The 18,661-nt window shown below is 51.3% G+C and overlaps 1 protein-coding gene across 1 annotated transcript; it reads right to left on the bottom strand.

Moving 5' to 3' along the window:
* Positions 1-3,615: 3,615 nt before the first annotated feature.
* Psmg3 (proteasome assembly chaperone 3) lies at positions 3,616-5,195 on the bottom strand. Its single transcript, XM_042686828.1, has 3 exons — positions 5,118-5,195; positions 4,483-4,719; positions 3,616-4,105 (listed from the first exon to the last, which is right to left on the bottom strand). Exons 2-3 carry the CDS (start codon positions 4,696-4,698, stop codon positions 3,953-3,955), a joined length of 369 nt encoding a protein of 122 aa, XP_042542762.1. The 5' UTR covers positions 4,699-4,719; positions 5,118-5,195; the 3' UTR covers positions 3,616-3,952.
* Between the last annotated feature and the right edge of the window lie 13,466 nt (positions 5,196-18,661).

Here is an 18,661-nt window from a genome sequence, read left to right as displayed (position 1 = left end):
GGCAGGGCAGGGTCTGTGAAGTGCCTGACTCCCGCCTTTCCTTCTGTCCTGGCTTCTGTCTTTCCCAGGGCCCCTTCCCAGACACCAGCATGTTGGGCTTGGCAACAGGGTCTGAACTCAGGGTCTTGCTACCAATTTTTTTTTTTTTTAATGTGGTACTGAGGAATCAAACCAAGGGCTTCATACATGCTGGGCAAGCATTCTACCACTAAGCCACATTCTCAGCCCCTGTTCTACCACTTGAACCCACATCTCCAGACCAGCATTTCCTAGTTAACTGGAGATAAGAGTGTCATAGACATTTCTGCCTAGGCTAGCCTTGAATGTCTACCCTCTTGATCTCAAGTGGCTAGAACTACAGGTGTGAGCCATTGCTGCCTGCTTGGGTGTGTGTGTGTGTCCTAGGGCTTCAACTCAGGGTCTAGATGCTGTCCTGGCTTGGTGTATGTGTCCTAGGGCTTCAATTCAGGGCCTGGATGTGTGTGCGTGTGCGTGTGTCTTAGGGCTTCAACTCAGGGCCTGGATGCTGTCCTGGCTTGTGTGTGTGTGTGTGTGTGTGTGTGTGTGTCCTAGGGCTTCAACTCAGGGCCTGGATGCTGTCCCTGAACTTTTTTGTCAAGGCTAGCATTCTACCACTTGAGTCACAGCTCTACTTTTTGCTGATTAATTGGAGATGAGTTTCACAGCCAGGTGCTGGTGGCTCTAATCTATAATCCCAGTTATTCAGGGGGCTGAAATCTGAGGATCACGGTTCAAAGGGAGCCCAAGCAGGTAAGTTTGTGAGACTCTTATCTAAAATTAACCACCAGAAAACTGCAAGTGGCCCTGTGGCTCAAGTGGTTCAAGTGCTAGCCTTGAATGAAAGAGCTCAGGGACAATGCCAGGCCCTGAATTCAAGCCCTCTCCCCTCCTCACCTCCACCCCTATCCTTACCTCCCACCCCCACCCCCCAGACAAAAAGAAAAAAGGCTAGGAATGTGGCTTAGTTTTAGAGTGCTTGCCTAGCATGCATGAATCCCTGGGTTCCATTCCTCAGTACACATAAACAGAAAAAGCTGGAAGTAGTGCTGAGGCTCAAGTGGCAGAGTGCTAGCCTTGAGTAAAACAAGTTCAAGGACAGTGCCCAGGACCTGAGTTCAAGCCTCAGGACTGGTTAAAAAAAAAAAAAAAAAAAAAGTCTCATGGACTTTCCTGACTGGGCTGGCTTTGAACTGCGAGCCTCAGATCTCAGCCTCTTGAGTAGCTGGGATTACAGGCGTGAGCCACCACAGCCCGGGCAGTCTAATTTTATTTCTACAGCTAAGGAACAGCTTTGGGCAGATGTAATTTAGTGTGACTTATAGCCCTCGGAGCCTGGGTTCATCGGCAGGTCAGTTTCAGTGCTACCTTGCAGGCTGGCAGCCTCAGGGCTGTGGGGCCAGGTAAATACCACAGGGCAAAGCTGCCCATTGCCGTCCTGGGCCACCACCTGCCCTGGGGCATCTCTAGGCCAATGCCTCCATGTTCCTGGGCCTTAAGTGCCTGCACCACCTGCCTAGACTGGGGACCCAGGGAGGTGGCCCAGGCCCACCAGATCTGGCTCTTAGTAGTCCCCAAATAAAGGCTGGACCATTACCAGGGCCTGGACCGAACATGGTGCTGTGTGGACTGTGACCTTCTGTAGCTGTCCCTGGCATGGACCGGGGCAATGAGTGAGAGACAAGCTGCTGATGAGCTCCAATCCCAGGTCCTCTGCTTGGGAGTACTGTGTGACCTCTGCGAGCCTCAGTTTCTCCATCTGAAGCCTAGTTGTGAGGAGCAGTGGTGGCAAAGGCCAAGCAGGTCACAGCGTGCGTGGGAGCTGGTTGGATCACAGCACCCATGTAGAATTAGATTAAACTGATGCTGAATACCTGAACTTGGACTTGGATTTGAGTCCTGCTAACTTGGTTTCCCCACCTAGTAAGCTAGGGGAACCTCGGCTTTGCAGACGAAATCCTGATCATCAGATGGTGAATAATTATAGGCTGACAGGAGACACAGACAGGCCTTACCCCGTCCCTCGGTAAAGCATTCATTCAAGCTGGTCCCCTGCGGGTGGCCCCCAGCCCCAGGCCATGGTCACCATCATTGCCTTCTTCTCCTCTGGGAGCGCTATGAACCCTGCTCCCGACCTTCCCTTCTTCCTGGGTCCAAGTCCTGTAAAAGGTGACAGCTGCTAGGGTGAGCCCTGGGGGTACTATATGGGAGGGGGTGTCCCTGGCTGAGGCATGCGGGAGAGCCAGTCTGCTGCTCTGCAGAGGCCCAGCCCCCCACAGGCTCACCGTGAGGAGACAAATCTGACCCTGGCTCCAACCAGATCTTGCTGACATGTATGGGGAGTATTTTTTGTTGTTGTTGTTGTCGGTCATGGGGCTTGAACTCTGGGCCTGGGTGCTGTCCCTGAGCAATTCAGCTCAAGGCTAGTCCTCCTTCACTTGAGCCACAGCACCACTTTCAGTTTTCTGGTGGACATTGAAAGGGCTGGTTTGAACTGTGATCCTCAGATCTCAGCCTCCTGAGTGGCTAGTATTACAGGCGTGAGCCACCAGCGTCCAGCTATGGGGAGTATTTCTTTTTTTTTTTTTTGTCAGTCGTGGGGCTTGAACTGGGCCTGGGCGCTATCCCTCAGGTCTTCAGCTCAAGGCTAGCACTCTACCACTTAAGCCACAGCACCACTTCTGGCTTTTTCTGCTTATGTGGTACTGAGGAATCAGATCCAGGGCTTCATGTATGCAAGGCAAGCACTCTACCACTGAACTTCATTCCCAGCCCGATGGAAAGTATTTCTGAAGTGCAGGTTCACATTAGGTTGAGTGACCCATGACTGTAATTCCAGCTCCTGAGGCAGCAGAGATCAGGACTGCAGTTTGAGGCCAGTCTGAACAAAAACCTTAGCAAGACCTCATTTTAATCAACAAGACAGGTAGCGCGTGTCTATCACTCAGCTATGTGGGAGACACAAATAGAAGAATCACAGTCTGAGACAGCCTAAGTATAAATGTGAGACTCTATTTAAAAAAAGAACCAAACCAAACAGGGTTGAGGTATGATTCAAGTGGTAGAACGCCAAGGGCAAGGCCCTGAGTTCAAATTCCAGTACCAACAAAAACAAAAAAGGGGCAGATTTAACTTGACTCAGAACCTTTCCAGCTCCCTGCTGAGCTCAGGATCATCCAGCTGTCTCAACATGCAAGCCCTCTGCCACCTGCCCCTCAGCATGGACGTCACGCCCAGCCGTGCCTTGGCAAGGCCCCTGTGGTGCTGCCTGCACCAAGCCTGTCCTGCACCTGATCTTCTGCACGCTGCTCCTTCCATGGATGCGTCCCCCTTCCCCCCCAACGGGGTTCTCAAGGCCTGGGCTGTGTACTGCACAGGAAGTGGCAGGGACAGGTCCACAGCCAGCTCATCAGAAGTGGGGTTCATGAGTGAGGTGCCAGCGGGCAGAAGCCAGCTGGACTCGCCCTGTCCAGGCGGTGGGTGGGACCAGTGCTGGGACTCCACCCATCCAGGCAGCTGGACTTCTATTTTGCTTTTGCAGCCACGCCCCCCATGATGGCCACATTTCAGGGTTACTAAGGCCAAGGAAGGATTTTAGAAATCCATATTTATTTTCTATTAAAAAAAAAAAAATATATATATATCCCAAGTGCTACTGCACACAGGGTTGTGAGTCATGAACGGCCTTGAGCTTTCCATGGAACACATGTAGCCACGAGAGCCACCACTCCATGTCCAATGCCCCAGGCGTGGCCGCCACCCATCGCCATGGTCACCGGGCAGCCAGCGCCTGCCCAGGCAGTACTGTTTCTTCTGGATCCAAGGGCAAAAGGCTGCCACACAAAGCTCCTGCTCCATACGGTGCCAGCACCCACAGCTGGGGTCTCCATGACCTGTGGAGGAGAGTGAGCTCCCCTGCCTGGCTCCACTCTGCTCACCACACCTGGCACTCCCGGATCACCTCCTTCAAGGCCTTCAGCCCCTCCATGCTCTTGTCTTTCACGGCCATGGCCAGGAGGACTGCTTTGTTCCCTGCTTCTTGAGACACAAATGCAACCAGGTTCTTGGCGAAGACGTGGATGAGGGGCTAAGGGAACAACGGGGGAGGAGACACTGCTGTGACACTCCATTTTCTCTTTCCAGCAGTACTGGGGTTTGAACTCATGGCCTCCTGCTCACCAGGCAGGTGCTCCACCCCCTGCGCCACGCCCCTACCCCTGACATTCTGCTTACAGCTTCCCAGGGACCCAGCTGGCTTCCCACTCCACCACTAAACCATTGGGTGGGTATGGGACAGAGCCCAACCATGCACCCCACACAGCAGGCATAAACACAGTGACCAGCATGTTGCATTTAAACCCCTGACACCTTCCGTGTAACACCCCCCATCAGCTCTAATCTGAGCCTAGGGACCACAGACCAGAGGCCTTCCAGCCTTCCCACGGCCCTTCCCCACCTCTTTACCTCGTCTGGCCCGAGGAGGACTTTGGTGGTGAGCAGTGGCTTGCTGATGTCGCTGGCCCCGTTGCTGGGCTCCAGGGAGACCAATGTCCCCATCTTCCCGAACTGAGTCACCACCACCAGGATGTGGCTGCTAAAGGCGGTGCAGACCACCTGCGTGGAGACCCCGCAGACCACTTCCGTCTTCTGCTTGGACACCACCAGGGGTTGGCCTTCCATGGTCCGGTTCTGAAGTGTCGGCTTAATTTGAAGACGAAGAATTAGAGGTGAGTCGAGCAATGTCAGATGATCATTTGTGGGGGGCTCTAAATCAGAAACACCAGCCAGGCCCATTGAAAAAAACCAGGTGTCGGGCAAGTGTGGTAGTGCACGCCTATAATCCCGGCCCTGGGGAGGCTGAGGCAGGAGGATCGAGAGTTCGAGGCCAGTCTGTCTGGGCCACAGAAGTGCACGCCCATACCGACTTGGCCTGGAACTTTCCAGAAGGTTGAGCGTCCAGCCCAACCGCTCCTTGCCCGCCGGGTCCCGCACCCCGCCGCCCTCAATTCTGGATCCTCAGTTTGGGGGAGCTGCATGCTTCCGAGGTGTGGGGACCCCATGACGCAGAAGGCCCGCAGGTACCTAAATGGGGCACCCACCGAACCCGCGTCCGCCGTAGCCGGGACCCCGAGGCCCGCGCCTCCCGCACCTGAGCCGGAAGCCGCCCAGCGCGCGCCCCGCCGTAGCCCCCGCCCTCCGGCCCCGGAACTTCCGGTTCCGTCCTCCGAGTGCCGGGTCCGTGTGGCTCCCGCTCCCCGGGCGCCTCGGGTTCCGGGCTGCCGCGGGGAAAGCCTGTGTGGAGCGGCCTGATCTTCCTTCCGGCCAGTGATGCTGGACATTTGTTCTCCCGTCAGAGCGGGCCAGGGCTGAGTGTACGCATCCACAGCCCCGCTCTGCAGAAATGCTACGGCCTTGTTTTGCAGACTAGTGTGTTTAGGTACATGGGCCTGGGCCTCACCCCTGACCCAGGTGGAGGCAGGGAGGCCTGCTGGGCGAGTCCTGAGTCCACCTTCCGAAGCCCAGCCGAGGCCCAAGCCGGAGAAGTGCACCAAGGAGAGGCCAGCGTCCTAATTAAGGCAATGCGAGAGTCCCGAGCGCGCGGGGAAGGTCGTGGGGCTTTGAGACCCCGCCCCGGGCTGTGGTACCCTTGCAGCGCCATCTCAAGCCCCCTCTGCCCACTTACCTGAGTCCTGACAGGCTGACCTCGGTCTCCACCACCAAGCCCCGAGGAAGCCCCCAGTGCTCACCTGGTCTCAGCTAAGTCAAAGGGAGAACCTTTCTTTCAAAATGATTTCTGATTTTTGTTTTTCTGCCAGTACTGGGATTTGAACTCAGGACCTGAGCGCTGTCTCTTAGCTTGTTTTTGCTCAAGGCGGGAGCTTTATGACTCGAGCCACAGCTCCACTTCCAGCTTTTTGATGGTTAATTGTAGATAAAAAGTCTCATGGATTTTCCTGCCCTGACTGACTTTGAATTACGATCCTCGGACCTCAGTCTCCTGAATAGCTGGGATTACAGGAAGGAGCACTGGCATCCAGCAATTTCTGATTTTTATTTTTATTTTTGCTAATCCTGGGGCTTGAACTCAGGGCCTGGGCACTGTCCCTGGGCTTCTTTTGCTCAAAGATAGTACTCTACTACTTGAACCACAGCGCCACTTCCAGCTTTTTCTGTTCATGTACTACTGAGGAATTGAACCCAGGGCTTCATGCATGCTAGGCAAGCACTCTACCACTTATCATTCCCAGCCCCAATTACTGATTTTTTTTTGACTATACAAAGTATGATTTCAGTAGATAAGCCAAGAGGGAATTTGGCTTTGGTAATCTTTGCAGTTGGCATACAAAGGGAATCTGGTACAAATACTCAAGGAAGAAGCTATCAATGTCTCAGCAAAGCCTTTTTGTCCTTTCTAAATTTAAACACACAACCACCCACATACTCCAAGAGTAAATTGCCAGCTTGTTGCTTTGCCTCTTGAAATCTTTGGGTTTTTTATTCCCTGATTACTGGGTCCTTTGCTTGAGATAAAGAGATTCAGGAAACTTGACTCCCAGCTAAACAAAAACCTCTGAAATAAACTTGTCAACCTTTACAGAAGGGATGTTGGAGAACAAGGCAGACAACATTTTGACACTGCTAAACAAATATGTAATGGCCTTTGGTCTGGTTTTTTGGGGGTGTAGATACAAAGCAAGAATGAAGGAGAAGAAAGACCAAAGGTTGTCCTAGGCTGAGGTGGTGCTGGTACAGGAAGGAGATTTCTTTCTTACATATTTGTTTGTTCATTTATTTTTTAGTGCTTGTACTGGAGCTGGAACTCGGGGTCTGGGTGCTGTCCCTGAGTAGTTTTTCTTTTTGCTCCACACCTAGAGCTCTGCTACTTGAGCTCCAGTTCCACTTTTAGCTTTTTGCTGATTAATGGGAGCTAAGAGCCTTGTGGATTTGTATGCCATCCTCAGATCTCAGCCTCCTGAGTAGTTAGGATTATAGGTGTGAGGCACCAGCTCCCAGTTTTTCTCATCTTTAAAAGAATGTAATTCGGGCTGAGAATGTGGCCTAGTGGTAGCGTGCCTGCCTAGCATGCATGAAGCCCTAGGTTCGATTCCTCAGTACCACATACACAGAAAAAGCCAGAAGTGGCACTGTGGCTCAAGTAGTAGACCTTGAGCAAAAAGAAGCTCAGGGACAGTGCCCAGGCCCTGAGTTCAAGCCCAGGGCTGGCAAAAACAAAAACAAAAAGAATGTAATTCTACTGCTCTACACCAGATGAGGAGCACCATTAACCCCCAGGGAATTGGAGGGACCCTCATCCAAGGTGTTGCTCCCTGGCTGGACTCTTTCAGACAGCAGCACCTGTCTCTGGGAGGTGACCATCAAGCCCTCCAAGGCCTCCAACTGTCTTGAGCAATATTAGCAAACAGGCCCTTCCCTCTGTGGTTTTGTGTGAGGTGTTCTCACTTGAATAAATGGTCGTTGTTATTTCTCTCAGTTCCCCTCTCTCCCTCTTTATTACCGATTGTCTCCGTTTTGAAAAAAAAACAACTGAGGTAAAATCTCTCTCTATACCCCAAGTTGGCCTTGACTCCCTCGGTCCTCCTGCCTCTGACTACTGAGTGCTGAGATTACAGGTATGTACAACCACACCTAGCTTTCCCTAGTGTTGTACCAAGAGGCAGCTAGCAGAAGAAGACAACACATCTGTGAGCCAGGCCTTAGAGAGATACAGCTTATTGTAGTAGTATTAGTATTAGTATTATTTTGCCAGTCTTGGGGCTTGAATTCAGGGCCTGGGACCTGCCCCTGAGCTTTTTTTTGCTCAAGGCTAGCACTCTACTATTTCAGCCATAGCACCACTTTCAGCTTTTTCTGTTTATGTGGTGCTGAGGAATCGAACCCAGGGCTTCATGCATGCTAGGCAAGCACTCTACCACTGAGCCACGTTCTCAGCCCAGTTTATTATGTTTAGATGATGGGCTGGGCACTGGTGGCTCAATCCTAGCTACTCAAGAAGTCAGCCTGGGCAGGAAAGTCTGTGAGGCTTTTTTTTTTTTTTGCCTGTTGTAGAGTTTGAACTCAGGGCCTGGGCACTGTGCCTAAACCTTTTTGTTCAAGGCTGGTGCTTTACCACTCTGAGCCACAACTCCACTAACAGTTTTTAGTGGTTAACTGGAGATAAGAATCTGATGGGGACTTCTCTGCCCAGCTAGCTTTGAACCACAATCCTCAGATCTCAGCCTCCTGAGTAGTTAGGATTACAGGCGTGAGCCACCAGCGCCAGCTCTGTGAGGCACATCTCAAATTAATAGCAAAAGGCCAGAAGTGGTGTTCTGGCTCAAGTGGTAGAGTACTAACTTTGAGGAAAAAAAATGTTCAGGGACCATGCCCAAGCCCTGAGTTCAAGCCCCAGGATTGGCACAAGAAAAAAAAAAAAAAAAAGGAAAAGGAAACGGAAAAAAGAAATAGATGGTAGATATTTGGGAATGAGAGAGGGAGAACCAGCCACTAGCATTCTTTCAAACGTAGGTGCAGACACATATTCAAAAGCAATGTCAATTCATCTTACCAACTTGCAGGATAAAAAAACACTCACCCAACCCAGGCACTGGTGGCTCACACCTGTAGTCCCAGCTACTCAAGAGGCTGGGATCTGAGGATCATGGTTCAAAGCCAGCCCAGGCAGGAAAGTCCGTGAGACTCTTATCTCCAATTAACCACCAGAAAACTGAAGTGGCGCTGAGGCTCAAGTGGTAGTGTGCTTGAGCTGAAGAGCTCAGGGACAGCGCCCAGGCCCAGAGTTCAAGCCCCACAACTGACCAAAAAGAATGCTCACCTAGGTGAAGGCACCTGGAGACTCAAAGGCTTTCTTTCTCTCTGTGGGTCTGGGCTCTGGGCTCTATGTTTTGGCTCCATTCTGTAATGGCAGAGTGGGCCCATCTTGGCTGCTTTTCTTGCTCAGTATTTCTGGTGAAAGTCCTGGCTAGAATTTCCTTAGCAATAGCCAGGTTTCTTGTCCATGTCTGGGACCAATTGTGGTCTAAGAAAATAACCCGTCAGGTGTGGTGGTTATTTGGGGAGATTCAGATTGGGAAGACCATGATCAAGAGTGAAGGAGACCTCCTTCCGAGCCAATAGCTGGACACAGTGGTGTCTGGCATTCTAGCTACATGGAAAACATAAATGGGAGGATTACTGTCCAGGCTAGCTAGGGAATAAATATGAGACTTTATTTTTTAAAAAAATAATGAAAGCATAAATTGAATAAATGTAGCTGGGAATGTGGCTTAGTGGCAAAGTGCTTGCCTAGCATGCATGAAGCCCTGGGTTTGATTCCTCAGTACCACATACACAGAAAAAGCTGAAAGTGGTGCTGTGGCTGAAGTGGTAGAGTGCTAGCCTTGAGTAAAAGAAGCTCAGGGACAGCATCCAGGCCCTGAATTCAAACCTAGGACTGGAAAAAATAAAAAATAAATTGAATAAATGTAAGACTTTATGCAAAAATTAATGAAAGCCAAAAGGGCTGAAGAAACTCTACTGCAGAGCCATAATAACAAAAATAGCTTGGTATTGGCACAAAAATAAACCTGAAGATCAATGGAGCAGATTAGAAGACCCAAAAATCCAAAAAACACATACTTATAGTCATCTGATATTTGACAAACAAGCCAAAGATATACAGTGGAAAAAACATAGCCTCTTCAACTATTGCTGCTGGGAAAACTGGGCAGCCATATGCAGAAAACTAAAAGTGGATACCTGCTTGTCACCATGCATTAACATGAATTCAAAGTGGACCAAATACCTCAACATCAGACCTGGAACTCTGACAATACTACAAGAGAGAGTAGGAGAGACAGAACGTGCAGGTACACGTAGAAACTCCCTGAATAGAGTTCCAGGGACACAACAGATAGGAGAGAGACTTGACAAGTCCGACTACATTAAAATAAAGTTTCTATACAGCTAAGGACATAACTACTAAACTAGAATGACAGCCAACCAATTGGGAAAAGATCTTTACCATCAATACAACAGACAAAGGCCTAATAGCCAATGTATTACAAGGAGCTCAAGAAATTAACTCCTCCCAAGCTTAATACACCAATTACTAAATGGGTAAAGGAGTTAAGAAGAAACTTCTCAGAAGATTAAGAATGGCAAAGAAACACATGAGAAAATGCTCATCATCCCTGGCCATAAAGGATTTGCAAATCAAAACAACCCGGAGACACTGTCTTACCCCAGTCAGATTGGCTAACATTGTGATTTTTTTTTTTGCGTCTGGTCGTGGGGCCTGAACTCTGGGCCTGGGCGCTGTCCCTCAGCTCTTCAGCTCAAGGCTAGCGCTCTACCACTTGAGCCACAGCACCACTTCTGGCTTTTTTCTTTTTGCTTATGTGGTGCTGAGGAATCGAACCCAGGGCCTCATGCATGCAAGGCAAGCGCTCTACCACTGAGCCACCTTCCCAGCCCTAACATTGTAAATTTGAACAACAATAAATGCTGGCAGGAATGTGGGGAAAAGAGAACCCTATTGCTGATGGGAATGTAAACTAATAGAACCACTCTGGAAAGTAGTCTGGAGGTTCCTCAAAAAACTAAACACAGACCTGCCCTACGACCCACCCATGCCACTCCTTGGCATCTATCCTGAGCATTATAAGCAGGATATGATAAGGACTCCTGCATATTTATGTTCATTGCCACACTATCCACAATAGCCAAGATATGAAAACAGCCCAGATGCCCCACGGTAGATGAGTGGATCCAAAAAATGTGGTATCTATATGCAATGGAATGTCACACAGCCATTAGAAAGAATAAAATAATGTCATTTGCAGGGAAATGGATGGAACTAGAACAAATCATGTTAAGTGAGGTAAGCCACCAGCAGAGAGACAAACGGCTCACATTCTCCCAGATATGTGGTAGTTAGATCTAAAACGCACTGGCATATGACAAATTATGCAGGATTCTAGATATCACACACAGTGAGATTAAAAGAGCATGGTCTTAGGAGACACACAAAGGTGCAATACCCAAGCGCTTCTTCATATGTATATAAAATAATATACATGCTGAAACACAGGACTTTTTTCTTGATTTGGTTTTTCTTTGTCTGATGACTCTGTATTCTTTATACATGGTGTACTCACGTGCACATCGGTGGGAGGGGTAGGGGGAAGGCACAGATCAGAGGAAAAAGGACGAAGAAGGGCAGCAGTGGGCACATGGATCATTGATGAAAGTGAACTGTGTGACTCGTGGGCGGAGCTGGGAGGAAGGGAATGGGAGAGGACGGGGGGCAGATGCCACGATGCCACAGGAAATACACGAATTACCTGGGCTATGTAAAGGTAACCTCACTGCATGTCACCTAAAACAACCTAAAGTAAATAAAAAAAAAATGGGCTGAAGGCATGGCTCACCTGCCTAGAAAGAATAAAGCTCTGAGTTTAAACCTTCAGTATGGTAAGTTTATGCATATGTACACACACACACACACACACACACACACACACACACACACACACACACATCCCTCATTGGTGGGACTTGAACTGAGGGCCTGGGTGCTGTCCCTCAGTCTCTTTGTGTTCAAGGCTAGAGCTCTACACTTGAGTCATGGCACCATTCCTGGTTTTTGAGTGGGTAATTAGAGATAAGAGTTTTATGGGGACTTTTCTGCCTGTGCTGGCTTCGAAATGCGATCCTCAGATCTCAGCCTCCTGAGTAGCTAGGATTACAGGCGTAAGCCTCCAGCACCTGGTTAAAAAGAGAAATGACATGAGGCGTGGTTTAGGGCCTAGTGCACACACAATACATTGAATGGCATTTTCTCTCTCCCAGCTCACTGGGACCCCTCCCCCCCACACACACATGCCACACACACAGAGACAGTGACTTCTCCCTCCAGGCTCACAGAAGCAGAAAGAGGAGAGCTGGTGACATGGCCAGTGCCCCGGCACCCTGGTCCCCAGCAGCCTTAGGGACATCAGAGCAACCTTTATGTCCGGACCGTAGAGATGGCTGGGGCCTGGTGGGCTGAGAGCAGCGGCTAAGCGGCAGTCCCACTGCCCTGTGGTGGGTGAGGGGGTCTGTGAGTCCCTAGCCCTTCCCCTCCAATCCATGCAGCTTCCTGTCCCTGTCTGCATCCCCGGTCTGGGCAGCATCCAGGCCCTGTCTCCCCCCACACCCCGACTCCAGTGGGTTACTGTTAGGGGTGCCTACATGCATCATCCACAAAGACCCCTGAGGGAAACAGCATCCCAGACAGGCATAAAACATTCTAATTAGAGCTCACCATAGGACAAAGATTACCTTTAGTGGTGGAGGAAAGGGGAACAGAAGAAACAATTTTTTTTTTTCCATATCGAGAGAGGAGGCAGAATACAAGAAACGTATTTGCCACAGAGGGTTTCAGGGGAGAATAAAGCACAGCTATTGTATTACACGCATAAAACCTAGATGAAATTCCAATTGCTCCCTGGGGAAATGAATAAATACTATTAAAACCCAAATCCAATTTATAAGAAGGATGCAGGGAGACGATCATTCAGGAAGGAAATAAATCCTCTACCTAGAGAATATTCAGATAGTAACTTTTCTTTGTGGTAGTACTGGGGCTTGAACTCTCCAGGAAGATGCTTTAGCTCTTGGGCCAAACTCCTCCGTCCTCAGTTTGCTTTATTTATTTATTTTTTCTGGTCAGTTTCCATCGTTTTTCTAGGAGTTGGCCTCAGATCTCAATCCTTCTATCTACAGCTACTACTAAATTTTATGGCCCCATACCACCATGCCTAGAATATTGATTGAGATGAGGGTCTCAATTTTATTTTTATTGTTATGTTTAATTATTCATTTATTTTTGCCCAGGGTCTCAAATTGAGATTCTCCTGTTCATGGCCTCCCAAGTAGCTGAGCTGACAAGCATCAGTCAGTTACTTCTCTGTGAAGCCTAACTTTTGTGTCTTTATGTCCACTGGAGGATTTTTATTTCACATCATCCAGGAAAGTGAAGGGAATTCTTGCTATGGAGCCAGCCCAGACCATCCTGGCACAGAATTCAGAATTTCACATGGCGTGTTGGTGTTTTTTTTTTGTTTTTTTTTGGCGGAACTAGTTAAGCCCCAATATTACAATCTCTTCGTTCCTAGAACCAGGCTTTTCTGCCCTCATTACAAATAGGGCAAAATGCCGCCCCGCATCCTGCGCTGTTTGTTTAGCTCTTTAAGAAATGAAACCTTAATCCGTGTACAATTTCTCAAAGCCTTTCTTTCAATATTTTAAGAAGCGGTTTCATGTGGCAAGGAAGCCGTCCTGTCAGCTGCTCAGCCTCCAAGGAGCTCATCTCCCCTCCCAGCTGCTCCCATGGCTGTTTCTTGCAATAGAACAAGAGACCAGTGCTGAATGGGCCAGTCCTGTGGCAAGCATTTCTTGGACTGGACCAGATTGAGCAAGACTGGGCTGCTGAGTAGTAATTGGGGGCTATTCTGGTGTGTGTGTGTGGCTGTGCAATCCAGGAAGTGGAGTCCTGCTTCAGCTCCAGCTCTTCCTTGCTTTGCTGATGACCTTTGATGCTGGCTGGGTGCGCTCTTGCTGGGCCTCTACTTTCCCATCTGTGAAATGGGTAGATTGTCCTGGAGGCCTTGGGTCTCTGCCACTGTTGGCTATGTGTATGTGTGATGAGTCCCTCTGTTTGCTCCTCCCACCGACCCCTCGGGGGGGCTACAGGACCAGGTGCCCCCAGGAAGCTGGAGGTGGGTCCTTTTGACCAAGGAGGAAGGGGCAAGCCGGATCTGATGGTGAGGCTGTTGCGCACCCTTGTTTTGTGCCCTTCCCTATCTCTCGAGGGGTTGCTGATGGAGCAGTCAGGGCTGGGGCACAGGCAGAGCCTCAGGGAGCAGGAGAGAGGAAGGAGCTGGGGGCCCTTAGTCCTACACCCCTAAGTCTTCCAACTACACCCCACTTTCTAAAGATTCCAAGTAGGGACACCCTAAGGACTAGGTCTGTGGGGACATCAAGGCCTGGACTGTTCTGGCTCCTCTGGCTGTCATTCGAGTGACATGTCCATGTGCGATAATGTCCTAGAACACAGAGCAAAGTCTACCTCCTGGCATGGCAGGGCTGCCAGCCACCTGCTGACACCTCCTCTCCTTCTCCGAGCAGCAGTACTGGCATTTCACCACTGGGGGCTTCCTCTGAGGGTGCTGACGTCACCCAGCCAACCAGCCAGTGACCCACCATCCACCCACCCATCTATCTGTCCTTCCATCTTTCTGCCCATCCATTCATCCACTCATCCACTCATCCATCCACATTTTTACCATCCATTAGAGAAGTTGCTTGGTCTTCATCTATTCATCCTTTTATCCATCTGTCCACCCATCCATCTAATTGTCCATCCATTCATCTGTCCATCTGTTCATCCATCCCTCCATCTGTCCACCTGTCCATCTTTCTGTCCATCTATCCACCCACCCATACATCCATCCACCCATGCATCCATCCATCTATCCATTCATCTACCTGTTTCAATCCCTCCATCTGTCTGCCCATCATTCATTCATCATCCATCCATCCATCCATCCATCCATCCATCCATTCATTTCCCTGTCCATCCTCTGCCCATTCATCCATCATCCATCTATCCAAAGTTCCCGGCCTTGGTCTGATGGCCATTTTGTCCCCATTGCCTCCCCTCAGATGCAAACAGATGAGGTGCTGGTTGTCTCTGCAGGTCCAGGCAGCGCGGGGTGGAAGCAGAAGCCCCTCCCGGCAAACGGGGCAGGCCCTCAGCCCGCAGAGGCGGGAGGGAGGGAGAGAGAGGCCCTCCCTGCAGACGAGGCTTGCAGTCCTGCGGCCCAGGCCACGGCCACAGCTGGAGGGGAGGGGAGTCCAGGGAGGGGACTGGGCTGGGTGACCTGGGAGGGACCTAGGGGTACCGCGGCCTTAGAGGCGGGAGGGGCCTGCAATACCGATGCCTGCCGACGGGGGGCAGCAGAGGCCGCGGAACGCTCAGGTTCCGCCGTGAGGCTATGAGGGAATGAACCCAGGGTCTTGTTACACCACGCCCCTTCTCCCGCCTGCAGGCCACGCCCAAGCCGGGCCACGCCCACCGCAACCTGGGCCCAGGTGGAAGTTCTGGGCGCTAATTCAGACCTTTTCTATGTCTGTCCCCGGCTGTCTGTCTCTTCTGTGTCTCTTTCTCTCCCCATCCTGTCACCTAGTGACAAAATATTTTGTCTAAGATGTTGACAACTGTCTATGCCACCAACACCTGCTGAGCCCGCCATGGGGACACACACATAACAGAATTGCCACAAACTTGTTGGAATAGACCTCGGAGTGCATCCTGACTGAGGGAAACGCAGATGTGTTTGTGCTGCCCACGGGGCCCACCGTGCGTTGTTTAACTCTGACCTTCCTAGTAGCCCTGGAGAAAAGGGAAATGAGATTAGGTATGTTGGCTCCTGTCTGTTTGTCACTAGGCATCAAACCTATCAGGTGCTCAGAGAATGCAGAGCTTCTAGGCTCCTCACATCCCTGCTGGTTCTCTCCAGGGTTTTCTGGAGGACTTCATGGGCCCTCTCTGACGTAGCTGCGCCACCCTGAGAGATGCAGCCCCGGAGACAGGGCCGCAGCAAGGAACAGGGTGGCAGTAGAGGGCAAGGCTGTGTTTGCCCAAGGCTATTCCTGTGATACTCAACAGGTGTTTTTGTTTGTTTGTTTCTTTTTTTCTTTAACTTAAAACAGGGTGCCAGGCCCCAGTGGCTCATGCCTGTAATCCTAGCTATTCAGTAGGTTGAAATCTGAGGATCCAGGTTGGAAACCAGCTCAGGCAGGAAAGTCTGTGAGATGCTTACCTTCAGTGAATCACCAAAAAGTCAGAACTGAAGGTATGACTAACGTGGTAGAGCGCTGGCTTTGAAGCAAAAGAAGCTCAGGAACAGCCCCCTCCCGCCCCACCTCCTGCCCTGAATCCCAGCCCCAGGAACAACAACAACAAACCCAATAAACAAACAAACAAACAAAAAACAGGCCCAAAGACTCTAAGCTGCTCAGGAAGCAGAGACTGGTAAGGGCCACAGTGAGAGACCCCCCCCCCATCTTAATCAATAAGCTAGATGGTAGTGGTTCATGCCTGTAATCCCAGCCATATAGGAAGCCCTAGAGGTAGGAGGAGGGTCAAGGTCAAGGCCTGCCTTGACCAAAAAATGAGAACTCATCTGAAAAATAGCCTAAAGCAAAAAGGGGCTGGGCTCGTGGCGCCAATGGTAGAGCACCTGCAGTACCGCAAAAACAAAACTCACCCCAGACCACAAGCATCATTTCCATGCAGCGAAGCCAGCTTTTGTGGGTACAATGCTGAGGTTTTGGGGGGTTACTTGTGCCAGGCCTGGGGCCTGAGCCCCGGGAGCCTGGCCAGCTCCTGGGTTCTGGCAGACCCGCAGCAGGTCCTCCGTGGGCCCAGGCCCTTCCCTCGCGCCCATCGTCCCTGTCTTGTCCATCTCCAGTTTGGGGGTGCTGCTCTTTCTTTGTTACTGCGTTACCGATCCGGTGTGTCTTCGCTGCACACAGGGCCGTGCTTTTCACGCAGGCAGATAACTGATGTGTTTAAGTCTGCCCCCCTCCCCCAGCCCCTGCTGCCCTTCATTTCGCCTCCCTCTGGCTTTAGTCCCAGGGGGACGGTGGCCTCTCACCGCCAGGGAGGAGGTGGGGGACCGTCCCTACGGGCCACAGGGCCCACGCTGGGCTGTGTGTCCGCTCTCCTGTCTCTGGACCAGCTGGTGACTCTCAGCCCAGAGTCACCATCTGCCCATCATCCTGCCGGCCCCGCCCCTTCAATGACAGTCTCCACCCCTCTGCTCCGGGCCCCGCCCATCCACCGCAGGCCCCGCCCCCTCAGCCTGGCCCTGCCCCCTCCAGTTCAGGCCCCGCCCCTCAGCTCCTGGCCCCGCCCCTCTAGTGCAGATACCTCCCCCGCCCCTTTTCCCCTCCCTCCTTACCTCCTCCTACTAGTCCCTGCTGATTCATGGCTGCCCCTTGTGATGCTGCCACCTATCAGGTAACACTTGCATGGCCCTCCTCGCTGCAGCGTCCTGCAGATGCCAATTGCTGGAACATTCCAGCATGGTGCCAGGGCCCGGCCTCCAGGAGGCCCTCTCTCCCTCCCTTCTACTCTCTCTCTCTGGTGGTATTGAACTCGACCTCTAACTTGCTAGATGGGCATTCTACCACTTAAGTTATACCCTATGCCTATTTATTTATTTATTGCAGAGGGCTGAACTTAAGGCCATGGCCTTGCACTTGTTTGGCAAGTGCTCTTCCACTGAGTGAAATCCCCAGCTTCTTGTTTTCATTTGATTTATGACACAGAGTCTTGCTCAAGACTTTGGGGCCTGCCTTGAGCTTGTGAGTAGCTGGGATTACAGGCATGTACCACTGCACCCTTCTGGGTACAGCTTCTTGAGAGAACAGGCCCTTTCCTGATCTGAGAATGCACAGTCCTCTGTGTGAGCTGCTTGTTGCTGGGGGTGGGGGGTGGGGAGGGAGGGTCTCTGCTCACATGGATCTGGAAGAAGATTCAGGGCCCCACACTGGGGCTCTGGTGGAGGTGGGTCCCAGGGTGCTAAAAGAGCAGGTCGAGTGTCAGCACTGTGGTTTGTGTTCATCCTCCTCCCACCTCTTCTCCTTCTGCCAGCCACTCCCCATGGTTCCTTCCACAGCTCCCAAAGGCAGCCCGCCCCCCTCCCCCCCCCCTCCCCCCCCCCCCCCCCCCCCCCCCCCCCGCCCCCAGAGGTGGCTCTTTGGATACAGAGCAGCCTGGAGCCAAAAATACTCTCTGGGCCGTGACTTAAACTTGTTAAAGCCCATGAACCCTCCTGCACGGGGGACCCAGGCTGTGCGGCTCTTTTAATCTTGTTGGGTCTTCGGGTAATTTGTTTAGCTGTGCCAAACGGCACAAGGTTAATTCAATTGGACTCGGGTTGTTTATTTGTGCCTGGATTTGGTAAGTGTCACTGGAGGTACATGAGGTCTTTATTATGGGGTGACATGGCTTCATTAGGGCGATGCTGGGCCTCTCCTCCTCCAGCTTGCACAAGGCCTTGGCGGCTGGGCACAGGGCATGAGGTGATGCCCACTTTGGAACAGCAGGGTGGGGCTCATCGGGGTCCTGCTGTGACATGGTGATCTGCTCTGGGGGCGCTCCATGATGGCCCTGAGTGTGTGTGTGTGTGTGTGTGTGTGTGTGTGTGTGTCCTGGGGCTTGAACTCAGGGCTCAGGTGCTGTCCCTTAGCTTTTTTTCTTTTGGTCAGTTCCTGAGCTCTTCAGCTCAAGGCCTGCACTCTACCATTTGAGCCACAGCACCACTTCCGGTTTTCTGGTGGTTCATTGGAAATAAGAGTCTCACGGTCTTTCCTGCCCAGGTTGGCTTTGAACCTCGATCCTCAGATCTCAGCCTCCTGAGTAGGGAGGATTACAGGTGTGGGCCACCAGTGCCCGGTGGTCCCTTAGCTTTTCCCCTTAAGGCTAGCACTCTACCACTCGAGCCACAGCTCCACTTACTGCTTTTTGCTGGTTAATTGGAGATCAGTCTCATGGACTTTCCTGCCCAGGATGGCTTCAAACTGTGATTCT

Source organism: Dipodomys spectabilis, unplaced genomic scaffold (assembly GCF_019054845.1).
Source record: "Dipodomys spectabilis isolate Male_0828 unplaced genomic scaffold, ASM1905484v1 ptg000098l, whole genome shotgun sequence".
NCBI lineage: Eukaryota > Metazoa > Chordata > Mammalia > Rodentia > Heteromyidae > Dipodomys > Dipodomys spectabilis.
Note: the sequence above shows the minus strand (reverse complement) of the source record. Positions and strands in the feature narration are given on the sequence as shown.

What these genes read in the sequence shown, in the direction of transcription:
- Psmg3 (XM_042686828.1), bottom strand. Translation starts at nt 4,698, where the DNA reads ATGGAAGGCCAACCCCTGGTGGTGTCCAAGCAGAAGACGGAAGTGGTC. An exon ending in TCCTCCTCGGGCCAGACGAG is followed by an intron (nt 4,106 to 4,482) that starts GTAAAGAGGTGG and finishes TTGTTCCCTTAG; the next exon opens with CCCCTCATCCACGTCTTCGC.